Source organism: Leuresthes tenuis, unplaced genomic scaffold (genome assembly GCF_036924035.1).
Source record: "Leuresthes tenuis unplaced genomic scaffold, fLeuTen1.0.hap1 SCAF_22, whole genome shotgun sequence".
NCBI classification, from domain to species: Eukaryota; Metazoa; Chordata; class Actinopteri; order Atheriniformes; family Atherinopsidae; genus Leuresthes; species Leuresthes tenuis.
The window spans coordinates 7,130,584-7,144,330 of NW_027325376.1; the positions used below are offsets into that span (position 1 = coordinate 7,130,584).

Sequence of the window (13,747 nt, forward strand, 5' to 3'; positions counted from 1 at the left end):
AGTGATGTGGACCAAGTATCTTTCCAGAGAACTCTTTAGTACATCTCGCCACCCAGGAAGCCCTCCCACAACACATCCCCTCAGACCCAACGGTTGTCCCTCTTCAAACTTTCCCTGACCACAACCACACTGCTAACTCAGGTGCCACAGCCCAAATTTAGGATCCACCTGTTGCCTGCTGGGGGGGAGGATGAAGCTTTGTTGTGTGCAACAGAGAGTGAGCTGGGGGGTTGGTTATGGAATAGTTATGGTTATGGTGGTGTTGTGGGGGGGCTGAAGTGTGTGACCTCGTTGGCATGTGATCTGAAATAGAAAGGGATTTGAGACTGTTGGGAAGACAGACAATGACAACCAGACGAGCCCCTCTTTGCTGCAGATGAGAAATGTTGACTCATGGTGCTGGATTCTGACCCGAGTTCGCTTCATGCCCAACACCTGTGATAGATTCTGATATTTGTATGTGAAAAAAGTCAAATGATTCAACTTTCAGTAGACTACAGATCATGCACCTTGTGGGGGAGATTTTTTTTTTCTGCACCAGTTGGTAATTCTCAGCAAGGTTGGTTGTCATTATGTAACAGAGCTCATAAATTTGGCCCCTAAACCAAATTTAGCACTGTTCAGATCTGTGGAACGTGGGCTCTTGAGATTGATCAGTGATTCCTGATTTAAAGAGGAATCTAAACATTTAATCACACTCTTTGCTTCATCTCCTTCAGATCATAATATCAAGCAGATACCTATTCTAATTCACCCCAGTTTTCTCCCTCAACATGTGCTATTTCTCTTCAACCAATGACAGTTAAGGTCAAGATAGCTTCCTGCTTGCGTCTCGACCTCTGTCGCCGGACCTCAAGATCAGGCCTCCTCCCCTCCCCTTTTTCTTCCTCCCCTCTCCTGCGTAGTCTAGAGGCGTGCACGTGGCTGTCACTCTATCCCCAGCTGGACGGACAACACAAATTTAAAAAAAGGGAGGACAACCTGCAGGACAGGACGCGCTAGGTTTGTCACTTTCGGCTTCTCCAGTGGATTTAACAAATCTGTTCAGCTTTTGGTGCTGAAGCGTACAAGGTTTAAGCGTAATTTGGCACCATACGCATCTGTCATCAAGTGCCACCGGGTGCCTGGAGCTGTCAAAATCATGCCGGCCGGGTTTCAGCAGCTCGGGGGGGAGGTAATCTATATATTTGTTTCTTCATTTACTATCACGGAATTCATGTGAAGAGTTTTGTGTTGCAGGGAACTTTTGGATAAGCCCGTGAGTATTTCGATGGGAAGATTTTACGCACGGATATATCTCTGCTGCACTCTTCGAGAAATGTCATGATTTTTTGGGAACGGTCGTTTTTCTCCTGCAGTCCAACAAATATGAGAAGCAACTTAAGACAAAGACATGCTTTTTTTGTTGTTCCTCCTTTGAACTTGTATGATAGATTAAAAGCTCTGCATATACTGTAGACCCAAGAGGTGCTCTATGAGTGTGTGTGTTTCAGTGGGTAAATGTGTCCTGTAGAGAAAAAGTCCTTTCAGTGATCTCTAAAACAAGAAAACCCCAGTTTAAATGCAGTCCATCCAACTCCTATAATCTTTGGAAACATCTAATCCAGTTAATTGTACTGCACTGTTGACCAGAGTCTAAAATCATTGATGACTGAAAATATCACCAATCTATGATTAAGGCTTTTGCAACAGACGGTAAGCTTATTGGGCCATCAGAAATCAGTACTGTGAGCTTATCATCAGCCACAGAACAGGGTTGACAATTATTTGTGGTACCATAGAGGTGACAGTCCCTGAATCTGCTCCAGTAAGTTTGTGGACAGAGTTTGCACTTACATAGGTGACGTATTTAAGTTATTTTACATAAGATTAAGGGATCAGTGGAAGGTTTTAATCTATAGGGATATATCTATGCAGAGCATTATAATCTTAATAATAATATTAATCACATACAACAAGGCTATAACTCAATGGTGTGTGGTGACTTGGCCTACCAGGTAGCCCAGAGCAGGTAGAGAAAAATTCCTGATAGGTAATAAATAAGTTGTAAATCAATTACTGAGCATTCATATATTTGTTGTGGAATGCAGTTCAGGTTCAATAAAGGAGAACTGGCTACTTATGATTCACCTTCACAAACACACACCCTTCTGTTTTGGTTTTTAAATACTAAACAGCACTTATCCAAAGACTCAACATAGCAAGGTCAAGAAGCAGAGATAGCGACTTATTTGGACCTCTGACGCTCAGTCAAACTTTCGAGCTATATCTGATTTTAGTGTAAATATATAATAGTTCCCATGGTTTTATCACAAGCCCTTGTATGAAATTAAATCAAACAAGACACATCAGTCAGTTTTACTCATTGTTTTTCCTTATCTACAAAAAAAGTAATACGATACAAATTAAAGCTCAAATTTACCTATGAAACAGTTTTTTAACCCTTTTATTCTGACCAGGCCCACAACACCAGAAGGTCAACTTTTCAGGAGGTTTTGTTGTCACCCTGATGGGTGAGAAATTCTCTGTTTATCCAGCATTTCTTTTCAGACTTGATTAGGTCAAAGCTTGCAGACGACTACACTCCAAACACACGTAAACCTGAAGTCAGGTTTTCAGGCACGATATCATCTAACTTTGTACTCTTAGTAACTTGTGTGTTAGTAAGCGGGTGTTCCTTTGTGGAAACTTAAACTCTTTGCTGCCGGGGAGGATTTTAATTTCCCCAAGGTCATCTCATCTGTCACCGTGGAAACAGGTGCCCGTGGCCTGATGGGAAACTAGAGGGAAGCTAAAGTTCAGGCGAGTAGCCAGTGAAGTCATGAACGGCACTAAAGGGATTGTCTCTCATCAGGATCACAGTTATATATAGTTGATATTAGTTGAGCAGTGATATAAGTGTGTGTGCTTGAGTGTGTGTGTTAAAACTAATCCTATCTGCAAACTGAAGCTCTCAGATAATTTGCCATTAATACAGCGTTATAAAGACATTTCTCAGCATTATTCCCCGTATGAAAATTGTATTAGATTTTTGTTGTTATTCACCTCTCTGTGTGCTTTTTGTATGTGTTTGTTCTCCAGACGGTGACTGGAACCCTTGCTCTGTCAGTATTCACGGCTGTTCTGGGATCTCTAACTTTTGGCTACAACATCGGAGTCATTAATGCACCTCAGAAGGTAAAAAAAAATGGCATTGATCACTCAGATGACGTACACAATTAGCCAATGATATCCAGAGAAATCGCTATGCAAGTGCCAGCTTGTAGCATTTGACCGAATGTAAACTTAAGTGTCCATATTTCACCCTGACACATTCTGCATCACGTTGTTGTTACCAGGTTAACTGAAGCGTCAGCTTTTCAGGAGGTTTTGTTGTCACCACGATGGCGCTGTGGCTATTCTGTTTATCTAGCAGCTTTTCACATAGTTTCTCCTGGTTTCCTGATATTACAAGGTGGCATGTTTGACATCATAACACAGTTATAAGTGATATTTAGATAACAAACTTGAAGTAGAGAAACAACGCCACACCTGTTATGCTATGAAGACATCCAAAGCAAAGAGGATAAATGCAAAGGGATCACATGAATGGCTCATATTCCACGTGGGAGAAAATAATTATATTTTGGAACAACTAAGTTGTGTCAACAATATGATGGAAACAGACAGCAATGCCAAAACACGTCATATATTTCCTTATGAGCAAGGAGAGAATATACGGTTCTATAGATAGATATATGTAGATATATATGTGTGTGTGTATACATATATAGTTGGAGGCACAGTGTTCTTAAAAGACCAACTTGCTCTAGAAATAAATTACGCTGCTGCTCATATTGCAGCCACATCTGGTGTTCCAGCATGGTGGCATGCTCGGAAACTGAGTGGAAAAAAGTTTCTAAAATGATTTATGGGTGCTTAAATTGCACATCACAGAACAGTTGAACATCCACTTGGTTGTGGAATGATAAACTTAACAGTGGAGAGTGTTGCTTGGTATGTGCATGGACACAAGAAAGCCCATGCTAAGTCAGGCTTGTACTCAGCTGCTGGTATTCAGGGATCTGCAAATGAATTTGGTTTACTGCAAACACACTGAGCTGCTCAGTCTGTGGTATTTTCAGCCTGTTTTGTTCGCCATTACAGTTCACTTGTATTCACAAGAGGCTTGCAAAGCTTGCATGTGGCGACTGAGTGTTAACTGTATCTGATTCACTGATTATGTTTGAGCCTAATATATTAATTCTCACCCACAGAGTAGCTTTACATTTATGTATGCTTCATGCTTTATATGGACTTTTCTTGGCTGTTAAGCCCTGCCATTTATAGTTGTGTGGTTACAGTTCAGAGATTAAATACAGGCAATGTGGGGTGAACACACAACATTTACAGGTAACCGAGGTCACTGAGTCCCAGTGGATGACTCGTGGCTGAAAAAGGTTTAACCCCCTTCTCCACAATCCTCTTGTTTTATTTCAAGTATGAAGCCGAAGATAAGAACATTTTAGACACAGAGTATGTGGTTGAAATAGCTAAATCAGAAGCCATGTGATCAAACAATATTTTCGCAGCAGCTGATATTTAAGGGCTCAAGCTCTGAAGGTTGTGTAGGACACTACTGTATCTGTAGGGTTTCTCGTTTTTCTTTCTTCTTCTCCTTTGTTCAAAACAACTCAACAGCATTTAAGTTTTCTGCATTTTGTGTGTGCCTGCGGCAGCCTGGCAAATGTCTGGTGGTTCATCATGAAAAGGAAGCTGTTAAACACACGCATATTAGGTCTTAACAGCACCAAACATAACCCATGTTCTATCACTGTGCACATAAACAGAAATATGTGGCAATATGGCCAAAATGTCACAGCGCTGCCTACTGGTAATTATTTTACACTGTAATGTACTGGTAATGTACATCTTCCATCCTGTTGGCAGGATCCTCTTTAGATTTGGTCTGAACATATTTAGGGCATTAAATGATCCCTCTGAGTGAAAACTGACAGTTTGTGCCACACAGCATGGCATTGGTGTTGTGGCAAAGTGTGATGTTTCGCAGTTGTTGTTGTGATTCAGACATGTCAGTCAAATCTTGTGTCCGTTCTGAAACATCTTTGGGTTCATCAAATAGGCGGGACAAAGTCTAACGATGAAATATGAACCAGAAAAATGGTCTAACTTATCAGAGGAGCCCTGGTACCACTTTTGAGTGACATGTATGAAATTTATATGGCTCCACTATCTGCAAACACAAAAGCCTCTCGACCTGTCCCCTAAACCCAACAGAAAGTTAGCCGTTTTGTATTTAAATCAAGCTGTTTTGAAGGGTACGTTTGTGGTGCTGTGACAAATGTTAACGTTACACCATGACACTAAAAATTGTTATAGATTACACAGACATTATCCGATGTTCCCCAGACCTCACATGTGGGATAAGTGCCAAGGCTTGAGCCAATTTAAATGCATGTATTCTGTTGTATTTGCAGTGCCACCTAGTGGCAACAGGAAGTCATTATTTTTAAATTGGATGAATTCACAGTTAATCTCCTTGGAGACCAACTTGAGCCAATTTAGCCTTGGTCAGTCCTCAATGACGCCTCTTATTAAAAGTTGAGTTTCTTTACACTGTGGCCAGCAGTACAAACATTAAAGTCTCGTCATGACAAAAGAAGTTGTGAACACTCACACTTATAAAATCCTACCTAACATAGAAATCAATCAGCTTTAATGAACCCTGCTTGTTATTGAGCAGCTCTCAGAGTTTTCCAAACTTTGAAACAGCTCAAATCAGTTACATAACAGGACTTATCTTTGCATCCCTCATAGATTATTGAGGAGGATTACAACGCAACATGGTTGCTCCGATACGGAGAACCCATATCCACAGGGACCCTCACCTCCCTCTGGTCGCTGTCCGTAGCCATCTTCTCCATTGGGGGCATGCTCTCCTCCTTCTGTGTGGGTTTCATCTCCGAGTGGCTGGGCAGGTAGGCGAATACAAGATGTCACACATTACAACTGATTGTTGCCAGAGTCCTTAATGGAGCATGAACCTAAGCTTTGAAAATGCTTTCAAATGTTACCAACACAATCAAGCTCATTGATCTTTTATTCACTGTAAGTTAAGGTTTCCAGTTTAGTTGGTGGTTGCATGGATTAATGTGCTGTCTGTTAAAGCAAAGCATTCAATTGAACTCATCTTCCTAATTGACCAAGGCAATTTAGAAGTTCTGTTGTCATATATTCTGCCAGGACAAGTGAAATGCCCAGATCGATGCAAAGTTTGTAGGAAATGTCTTAAACTAAATGATCTAAAACAGAAACTAAGGACTGGGAGGAGCTTTCTGAGGTGTTTGCACCCCCCAGTTATTTTCTATGGACAAATACACCAAGAATTAATGCAGTAAAAAGTTTTAGCTCTAATTTTTATAGAAAATAGCTTTTATACTTCTATATAACATCTCTTTTGCTATCTTAGGCCTGGTCATCTCTTTTAATCTTCATCAATGATAACATTACTGTCTCCGTGTTCACTTCTGTCTATGAATCTAAAATTGATCCTTATGTTGAGGCTCAGTCATTCAGAGGGACCTTGTCCAGATTGTTTCATGCCGACCCAGTTTCTGCTGTAACCAGAGCTGGGATGCAAACTGGACTTCAGCCCTCAGCCTCCGTCGAGGCTGAAAGGGGATCTTAACAGAGCTGGCGGCACTGGGTCAGGAGGGGTGTGGAGGAGTATGGGGTGGGGGTGGGAGCGTTCATCGTGTGAAGAACACAGTCTTCCTAAAAAAAGCAGCTGTTACTGGTGTTGCTGGTAAAGCTGCCGTGACCTCGGAGGGCAAACGGTAGAAGCAACTCTAACCTCCTGTGAAAATAGAGGTCCTCTTTAACAGGGGTCTTATTGTTCAGCGGGTGACAAAGACAGAGGTTGGAAAACCTTCTAAAAGTGGCATTAATGTTTCTGCTCTTACTTTAGGGTTTAACCGTGTGTGCAGAAAAAGGGTAGCTCTGGGCAGTGGAACATTTCTCTGGCTCATCTTGAATATCAGGTTAAACCTTGTACAGCATGTGATGAACTTTGTGACATCACACCCTGAAACCAGCCAGCCTTTTAGAGTGCCACTTAAAGAAGTGGGAAAGCACCAGTGCACATTGTCCGAGAATGAACTTTTTAGTAAAGTAGGATTTAAAGAGTCTTACATTTCAAGCTTTTTGTGTATGAAAAGGGTTTGAAAACTTACAGAGAGTTAGTCCTCTTCACATAAGACTCTTCTCCTGCCTGAAACGACTTGTTAAGTCCGAGCTTTTCTTCTATTACTGAAGATAAATATTTTTCACTTCAATTCATTTGAATCTTTATCATCAAATTAAATTCAGTTTTATCTACAAAACAAATGCCACTTCAAAGGGACTATATAACATTTTTACTTAAGTTTGGCATAATCCAAACAAAACATAAGCGACTGCTTCACACCCCATAAAATGGTAATTGGACTGTATTTATAAAGTATTTTGCTCAAAATGCTCTGATACTACAAGCCGTATTCAACCATTCACACAGACACTCATAGCATTTTTCTGTAGAGGAGAGGCTACACTGGGCTTTTTCTCTATCACATGCATTTACACACATGGGATTCAGTTTCTCACCCAGGGACATTTTGACATCTTTGGGAAAGCCAGGAACCAAACCACTAACCATCCAATTGCCAGACAACAGCTCTTCCTCCTGAGCTACAGGCGCCCCAAATATAAATCTGCCCAAACAGAGCAGACTAGGTTTTACATATTATGTAAAAATCACTTTTTTTCTGTTCTTGGGACCATATATTAGAGTGTTGGAAGTCACCAGCAAGTGTAAAACCTAGTATTTCTTTTACTTCCCCTTTGTTAGAAAGTTCCTCATTTATAGCTATTTTGATTTTTTATTTCAAAAGCATGTCACTTGTCGAGATCACTCCATCTCCTCTGCCTGTGCCTCGACCTCTGAACCCAGTTGTCAGCTGTACTGAGGAGCAGGCATCTTACGTCCACCACCACCCTCAGAGGATATAAGAGCACAGCAGATAAACTCGGGTTAAGAGTCATGTTTCAACAAGTTAGTTAAAGACTGTGTATGTGCAGCAACCACTTTTCATCTAACTTTTAGAACAACTTGAACCAGTTCAACACAAAGAAAGACAAAGACAAACCAAAGATGGATCAGCTCCAACTGTCAGTACCTGGACTTCAGACCAGGGAGTGTTGGCAGGGTTCAGCACTTATCTCCACTCCTCAAAACAGACAGCTGTGAAAACAGGACAAGAGCCACTGTGCTTAAACCAGCTGGTATCTTCTCATAGGACCTCAGAAAATTGTGTCAAATAGTTAGAAAATACATAATATGTCTTATTTAAAGCCCTTTTTAGACACAAGTTATCCATGAATGGCTTAATAAATCTGTTTAAGCACTCTTTTATATAAATATTCCTCAGGTTTCATTCAGCATGGTGAAAGAGAACCACGGTCGCACAATATTTGCCATTTGCACAAGATTGGACAGTACAGCAAGTGAGATATGACTCTAAAATCCTGATAGAGTCCATATTTTCTTAAAACGTCATGCCATATTGCTGCAACAATTCATTTTAACATGTCAAGCCACTGTTGTTGAGTGAAACAAACCTGCTCCTGTCAGAATCTGTGGAAAATCATGCTTTCCTACATGTGTAAGTTTACTTACTTGTGAGGATTAACACTGTAATGAAACAAAGAAGGTTGAACTTTTGTAACAAAAAACAAGTTCTCAAATTCAAATGAGATCATTTGAATATATGTTAATGATGTCTGAGGGGATCATTATATTCTCTTAAAAGAACTGAATGCCTGTCACATGATTTGTGATGACGATGCGGCCGAATACTGCTTCAAGTTACCCTGATAGTTCAAAACAACTAATGTATCAATTTCCAGACCTTTTAAGATCTCAAATAAAGAAGTACAAGTAGTTTCACTGAGGAGTGAAGCAAATTGCTGACACCAATAGTGTTTCTGTGTAACACTGCCCTCTGGAGGCTAAATTCCCCACACAGTGTACTCACTGTGTGGAGTCACTGAATCAAGCGTTCATCTCTTTTATACTTACACTCTTTCATAATGAATGGGGTACACCTAGATCATGTTAGATGGGATTCAAACTGATGATATCTACCATTTGAGAAGTAACATTTCAAAGATGCTTGTCTGTGCTTCTTCCAGGAGGAAAGCCATGCTCATGAACAACATGTTTGCCTTTATGGGTGGGAGTCTGATGGGAATGTCTAAGCTCTGTAGCTCCTTTGAAATGATGATCCTTGGTCGTTTCGTCATTGGTGCCTATTGTGGTGAGTCTTCCACCGCTCTGTTCCCCGTTTCTTTCTCGTTATGTGTTCAAGTCTTTGCAGTTGTTCATCTCCCTCATGACAGATTTTCTTCATTCATCCATCTTTTCCTATGAACAGGGTTGGCATCTGGGTTGACACCAATGTATGTGGGTGAGATAGCGCCAACAAGTCTTCGAGGTGCTCTGGGCACACTGCACCAACTGGCTATAGTAACTGGCATTCTCATAGCACAGGTATAGAATGGGAGGCATATTTGGACTTGCTTCACTTCACTTTTCTCCCTCAACTCTCCAAACTTTTAGTTTTGTTAAACCTGTTCACAAGAACCAGATTCTTGAAGCCTTGCAGCTTCTTCCCACTTTTGATGCACTTGCTCCCTTTTCCTGTTCTTCCACGAAGTATTCTGTCCACTGTAGCACAAAAGCTCTTCCCTCGTGTTCTTTTTTGTGAAAGCGTTTACTTTTACAGACTATGTGCTCTTGAACTTGTTTCCTCTCTTCATTCAGGTCCTCGGGCTGGAGTCATTACTCGGCAGTGAGCACTTGTGGCCTGTTCTGATGGGTCTAACTGTTGTACCGACTGTGCTACAAATGGGTCTGCTGCCCTTCTGCCCCGAGAGCCCTCGATTTCTCTATATCGTGCGCTGTCAGGAGCACCATGCTAAGAGTGGTGAGTGAGACTGGAGCGCTCAACACAGCTCTGCAGACACCTCTTAAACCAGGGCTGTCCACATCACAGGCAGCTGTCCAGCAGGTCTGAGATGCTTCAACACACCTGATTCAGATCAATGCATCATTAGCAGGCTTGTGCAGAACTTAACAATCTTTTGAAGAGATCCCTTTAAACTAAATCAGGTGTCTTCAAGCAGGAAAACACCTAAAACCTGCAGGACAGCGGCCGTCGAGGACGGACTTTGGACATACCTGTCTTAGACCATAGTTTAGTATCATTATCATTCCCTTTTAAGAGTAACCCTTGCAACAGAATCTCGTTCAAATGTGCATTGGAAATGTGTTTTTGAATGACAATAAAGTCTGCCGAAGTCCTATAACCAGGGTTACTTTCATTTTGGGATTCAACATTAGCAGGTCAGGCTTTCTCTTAAAATAAGTGAGCATTTCGGAGGAAGACATGGTTTTATAAAACAACTAGTTGAGAAGTAGTAAGCAGTAAAAGTCATATCCAGTGTTTCTTGGACCACAATCTATATGAGAAATTTTTATTTAGGCTATATTCAACAGAATAAACACAAGAACACAGGAAGACAAATGTTACCAATAGCCATTTGTGTTTTTGCTTTGGTCACAATAGTTGGATTATGGAGCCCAACATTTTTTTTATGCTGTGAATTTTCCCCTGAATTCCCTTCATTAACCCAAGAAATACTAAATAGCCCCAACTTCTAACATGTCGAAAAGGTAAACAAAGAACAAACAACTCATTTTACTTTACTTTCCTTACTAATCACATTATGATACTTTTGGATCTGAATTTGTGACACTTTCTGCCTTTTCCACCCTGACTTGTCTTTAAAAATGAATATCTGAAATGCCCTCTTTAGCTGGGGTAAAACCCTCGTTACGTTCCTTCTTTGTGCAGGCTTGAGGAGATTGACAGGCCGGCAGGACGTGGGCGACATGCTGGCAGAGATGAAGGAAGAGAAGAGGAGGATGGACATGGAGAGGAAGGTGTCCATCCCTGAGCTCTTCCGTTCCCCTCTATATCGCCAGCCTATCGTCATTTCCATCCTCCTGCAGCTCTCCCAGCAGCTATCTGGGGTCAATGCAGTGAGTCTTTTTTCACTTGGATTTATGACACCACTCATTACTTTTTTCACCACAGTGACATCAGTGCAACTTACATAATGTCCTATTTATACATGTCCTAAAGGACGTTGACTTAAACTAAATGTGTGAAAAAAACTCCTGCAGATCTTCTACTACTCCACCAGTATCTTCATGAAAGCAGGAGTCCAGAGTCCAGTCTATGCCACCATAGGAGCCGGAGTCGTAAACTGTGCCTTCACCGTGGTCTCGGTGAGGAATCACACTAATATCCCTTTATCTTGGCTTTTTGATGTCTTCCTCACAGGGAATTTACCTTTAAGTGTTAAATCTGTTTCGGACAGCACAATAAAGACTACAGTCCTGCAATGAACTTCTCTGAGTCAATCAATGTCTCCATTACTGTTTAACATCGTTATCAAAGAGTAAATAAGATAAAAATAAAAAAAACAAGGTTGGTTCACTTCTTTGGCCAGATTGTCAAAATACTCCTTCATTCAAGTGGGTCAAGTTTGATTTGTCATGACGTGACAATGTTTTTGTGCCATTAAATAGGCCAAGAAATGATTTTGGGGTTACATGTCTGTTAGCAGCTCCAGCACTTTACACTTTTATGGATTACTTAATGTACAGAGGATGATTCCTACTTATTTCAGAGAGTCAGATTTTTCTTCTATCACTGCAAAGAGGCTGATATTAATTATTTTAAGTGAAAAGTCTTCAGAACTCTTAGCTAAACTGCCATGTTTCACAGCCTCTGTGAGAGGGGGTGTAAATTCTGTGTGACAGCTCTTTTTCTATCTAATAACATCTTTAAGTACAAATTTGTAGACATTATTTTATTTTATGATGAAGCGTATGTAAAACTCATTCCCGTTAGTCTCAGATGTAGTTGTTTGTTGCTAATCAGCCAACGCTAGCTAGCTAACATGATGAAATTGTTGTGAATAAGGTCAACATAATTTCTGTATGTGAGTATATTGTGCCTTATGTCCAAGCTCAGTCTCTAAGAGCTGTTGGTATGTGTGCAAACCTTCAACCTCCACAAGAATTAGATCTCACAACAAAATCAGTGATCAGCTAACTGAAGTAGAATATGTTCAACTTTGCTCCATTTGCCTACAGAGGATAACAGCATCCTTGTTAATCTATTTTCCCTTATGTACAGCTTTTCCTCGTGGAGAGGATGGGTCGACGGACACTCCACATGTTCGGACTGGGAGGAATGTGTATTTGTGCCATCATCATGACCATGGCTCTGGCTTTACTGGTGAATAACTCAAAGAGCTGAGTGCTCTGCACTGTTGTAGATGTTTCCAATCTCAACAAACCTCTGACTCCTATTTTCTTCTGCTTAACAGGACACTGTACCTTGGATGAGCTACATCAGCATGCTGGCCATCTTTGGCTTTGTGGCCTTCTTTGAGGTTGGCCCAGGTCCCATCCCCTGGTTTTTTGTAGCTGAGCTTTTTTCTCAAGGTCCAAGGCCAGCTGCCATGGCTGTGGCAGGCTTTTCCAATTGGACAGCCAACTTTATCATCGGCATGAGCTTCCAATATATTGCAGTGAGTAACCTCAATACTCAAAGAATTAACCCCATTTTTCTTTTTTAAATCCTCCTTTTCTAATTGCCTCTCTATTCATGGTTCCATCCTTCCCCAGGACCTTTGTGGGCCATATGTTTTCCTGATCTTCGCAGCACTCCTCCTTTTCTTCCTAATATTCACATTCTTCCGAGTGCCAGAGACCAGGGGCAAGACCTTTGACCAGATTGCAGCCAACTTTAATCAGCGCTCAGCAGGAGGGATGATGGACATGGACATGGACATGGACATGGACAAGCCCAGCACTGAGCTTGACTACTTGGGGGAGGAAAGCATCAACTGAAGAGTCCCTGTCAAATTAAAAAAAAAAAAAAAAAAAGGATCCGAGTATAACTTTGAGATGAACCTTGTATATGGACCCTACTCCAAACTTTTATTTTCTGACATGTATTTTTTTGAGATCTACTATTATATCCATATATAGATTGTGGTGCCAAAGCAGTGTTGAGTGTGTGACAGTTTGGGTGTTTTGGGATCATCCTTGGCTGGTACCACTACAGTAAAGTGGTAATTGTGTTGAATTCTGCCTTGATAAAGACTGCGAACCGGCAGGTTTAGAAACCGACTGAAAATACTTTCAAGGAACATTATGGACTGGTGAGGCTCCGACTGCCAATGCGATAGGATATTATTCCATGCTGATGCACTCAGTTGCTGTATTGACGGATGGGAGCGGAGAGATTTTGGAGTTCCTGCACTTTATAAAGACATCCAAAGCTTTCCAGGTTTGGAATTAAAGAAACTGTAGGAAGTTGATGTAACTTGCCCATTTTCACTTAAGATGGGAACACACTAAAGCAGTGTTTCCCAATCCTGGTCCTCAAGGCACACCGCCCTGCATGTTTTCCATGTTTCCCTGCTCCAGCACACCTGATTCAAACGAATGGGTCAGGTCTTTAAGCTCTGCAGAAGGCTGAGGAATCAGGGAAACATGGAAAACATTATGGGCGGCGTGCCTTCAGGACCAGGATTGGGAAAAATACTGCATTAAAGTATTGTGCACTCG

The 13,747-nt window shown here is 41.2% G+C and overlaps 1 protein-coding gene across 1 annotated transcript; it reads left to right on the forward strand.

Moving 5' to 3' along the window:
* Window positions 1-918: 918 nt before the first annotated feature.
* Window positions 919-13,655, forward strand: LOC140281931 (solute carrier family 2, facilitated glucose transporter member 4-like). Its single transcript, XM_072376445.1, has 11 exons — window positions 919-1,174; window positions 3,082-3,177; window positions 5,818-5,978; window positions 9,229-9,353; window positions 9,471-9,586; window positions 9,860-10,022; window positions 10,953-11,140; window positions 11,285-11,389; window positions 12,306-12,407; window positions 12,499-12,702; window positions 12,800-13,655. The coding sequence occupies exons 1-11, from the start codon at window positions 1,142-1,144 to the stop codon at window positions 13,022-13,024; spliced, it is 1,518 nt and encodes a 505-aa protein (XP_072232546.1). The 5' UTR covers window positions 919-1,141; the 3' UTR covers window positions 13,025-13,655.
* Window positions 13,656-13,747: the final 92 nt, after the last annotated feature.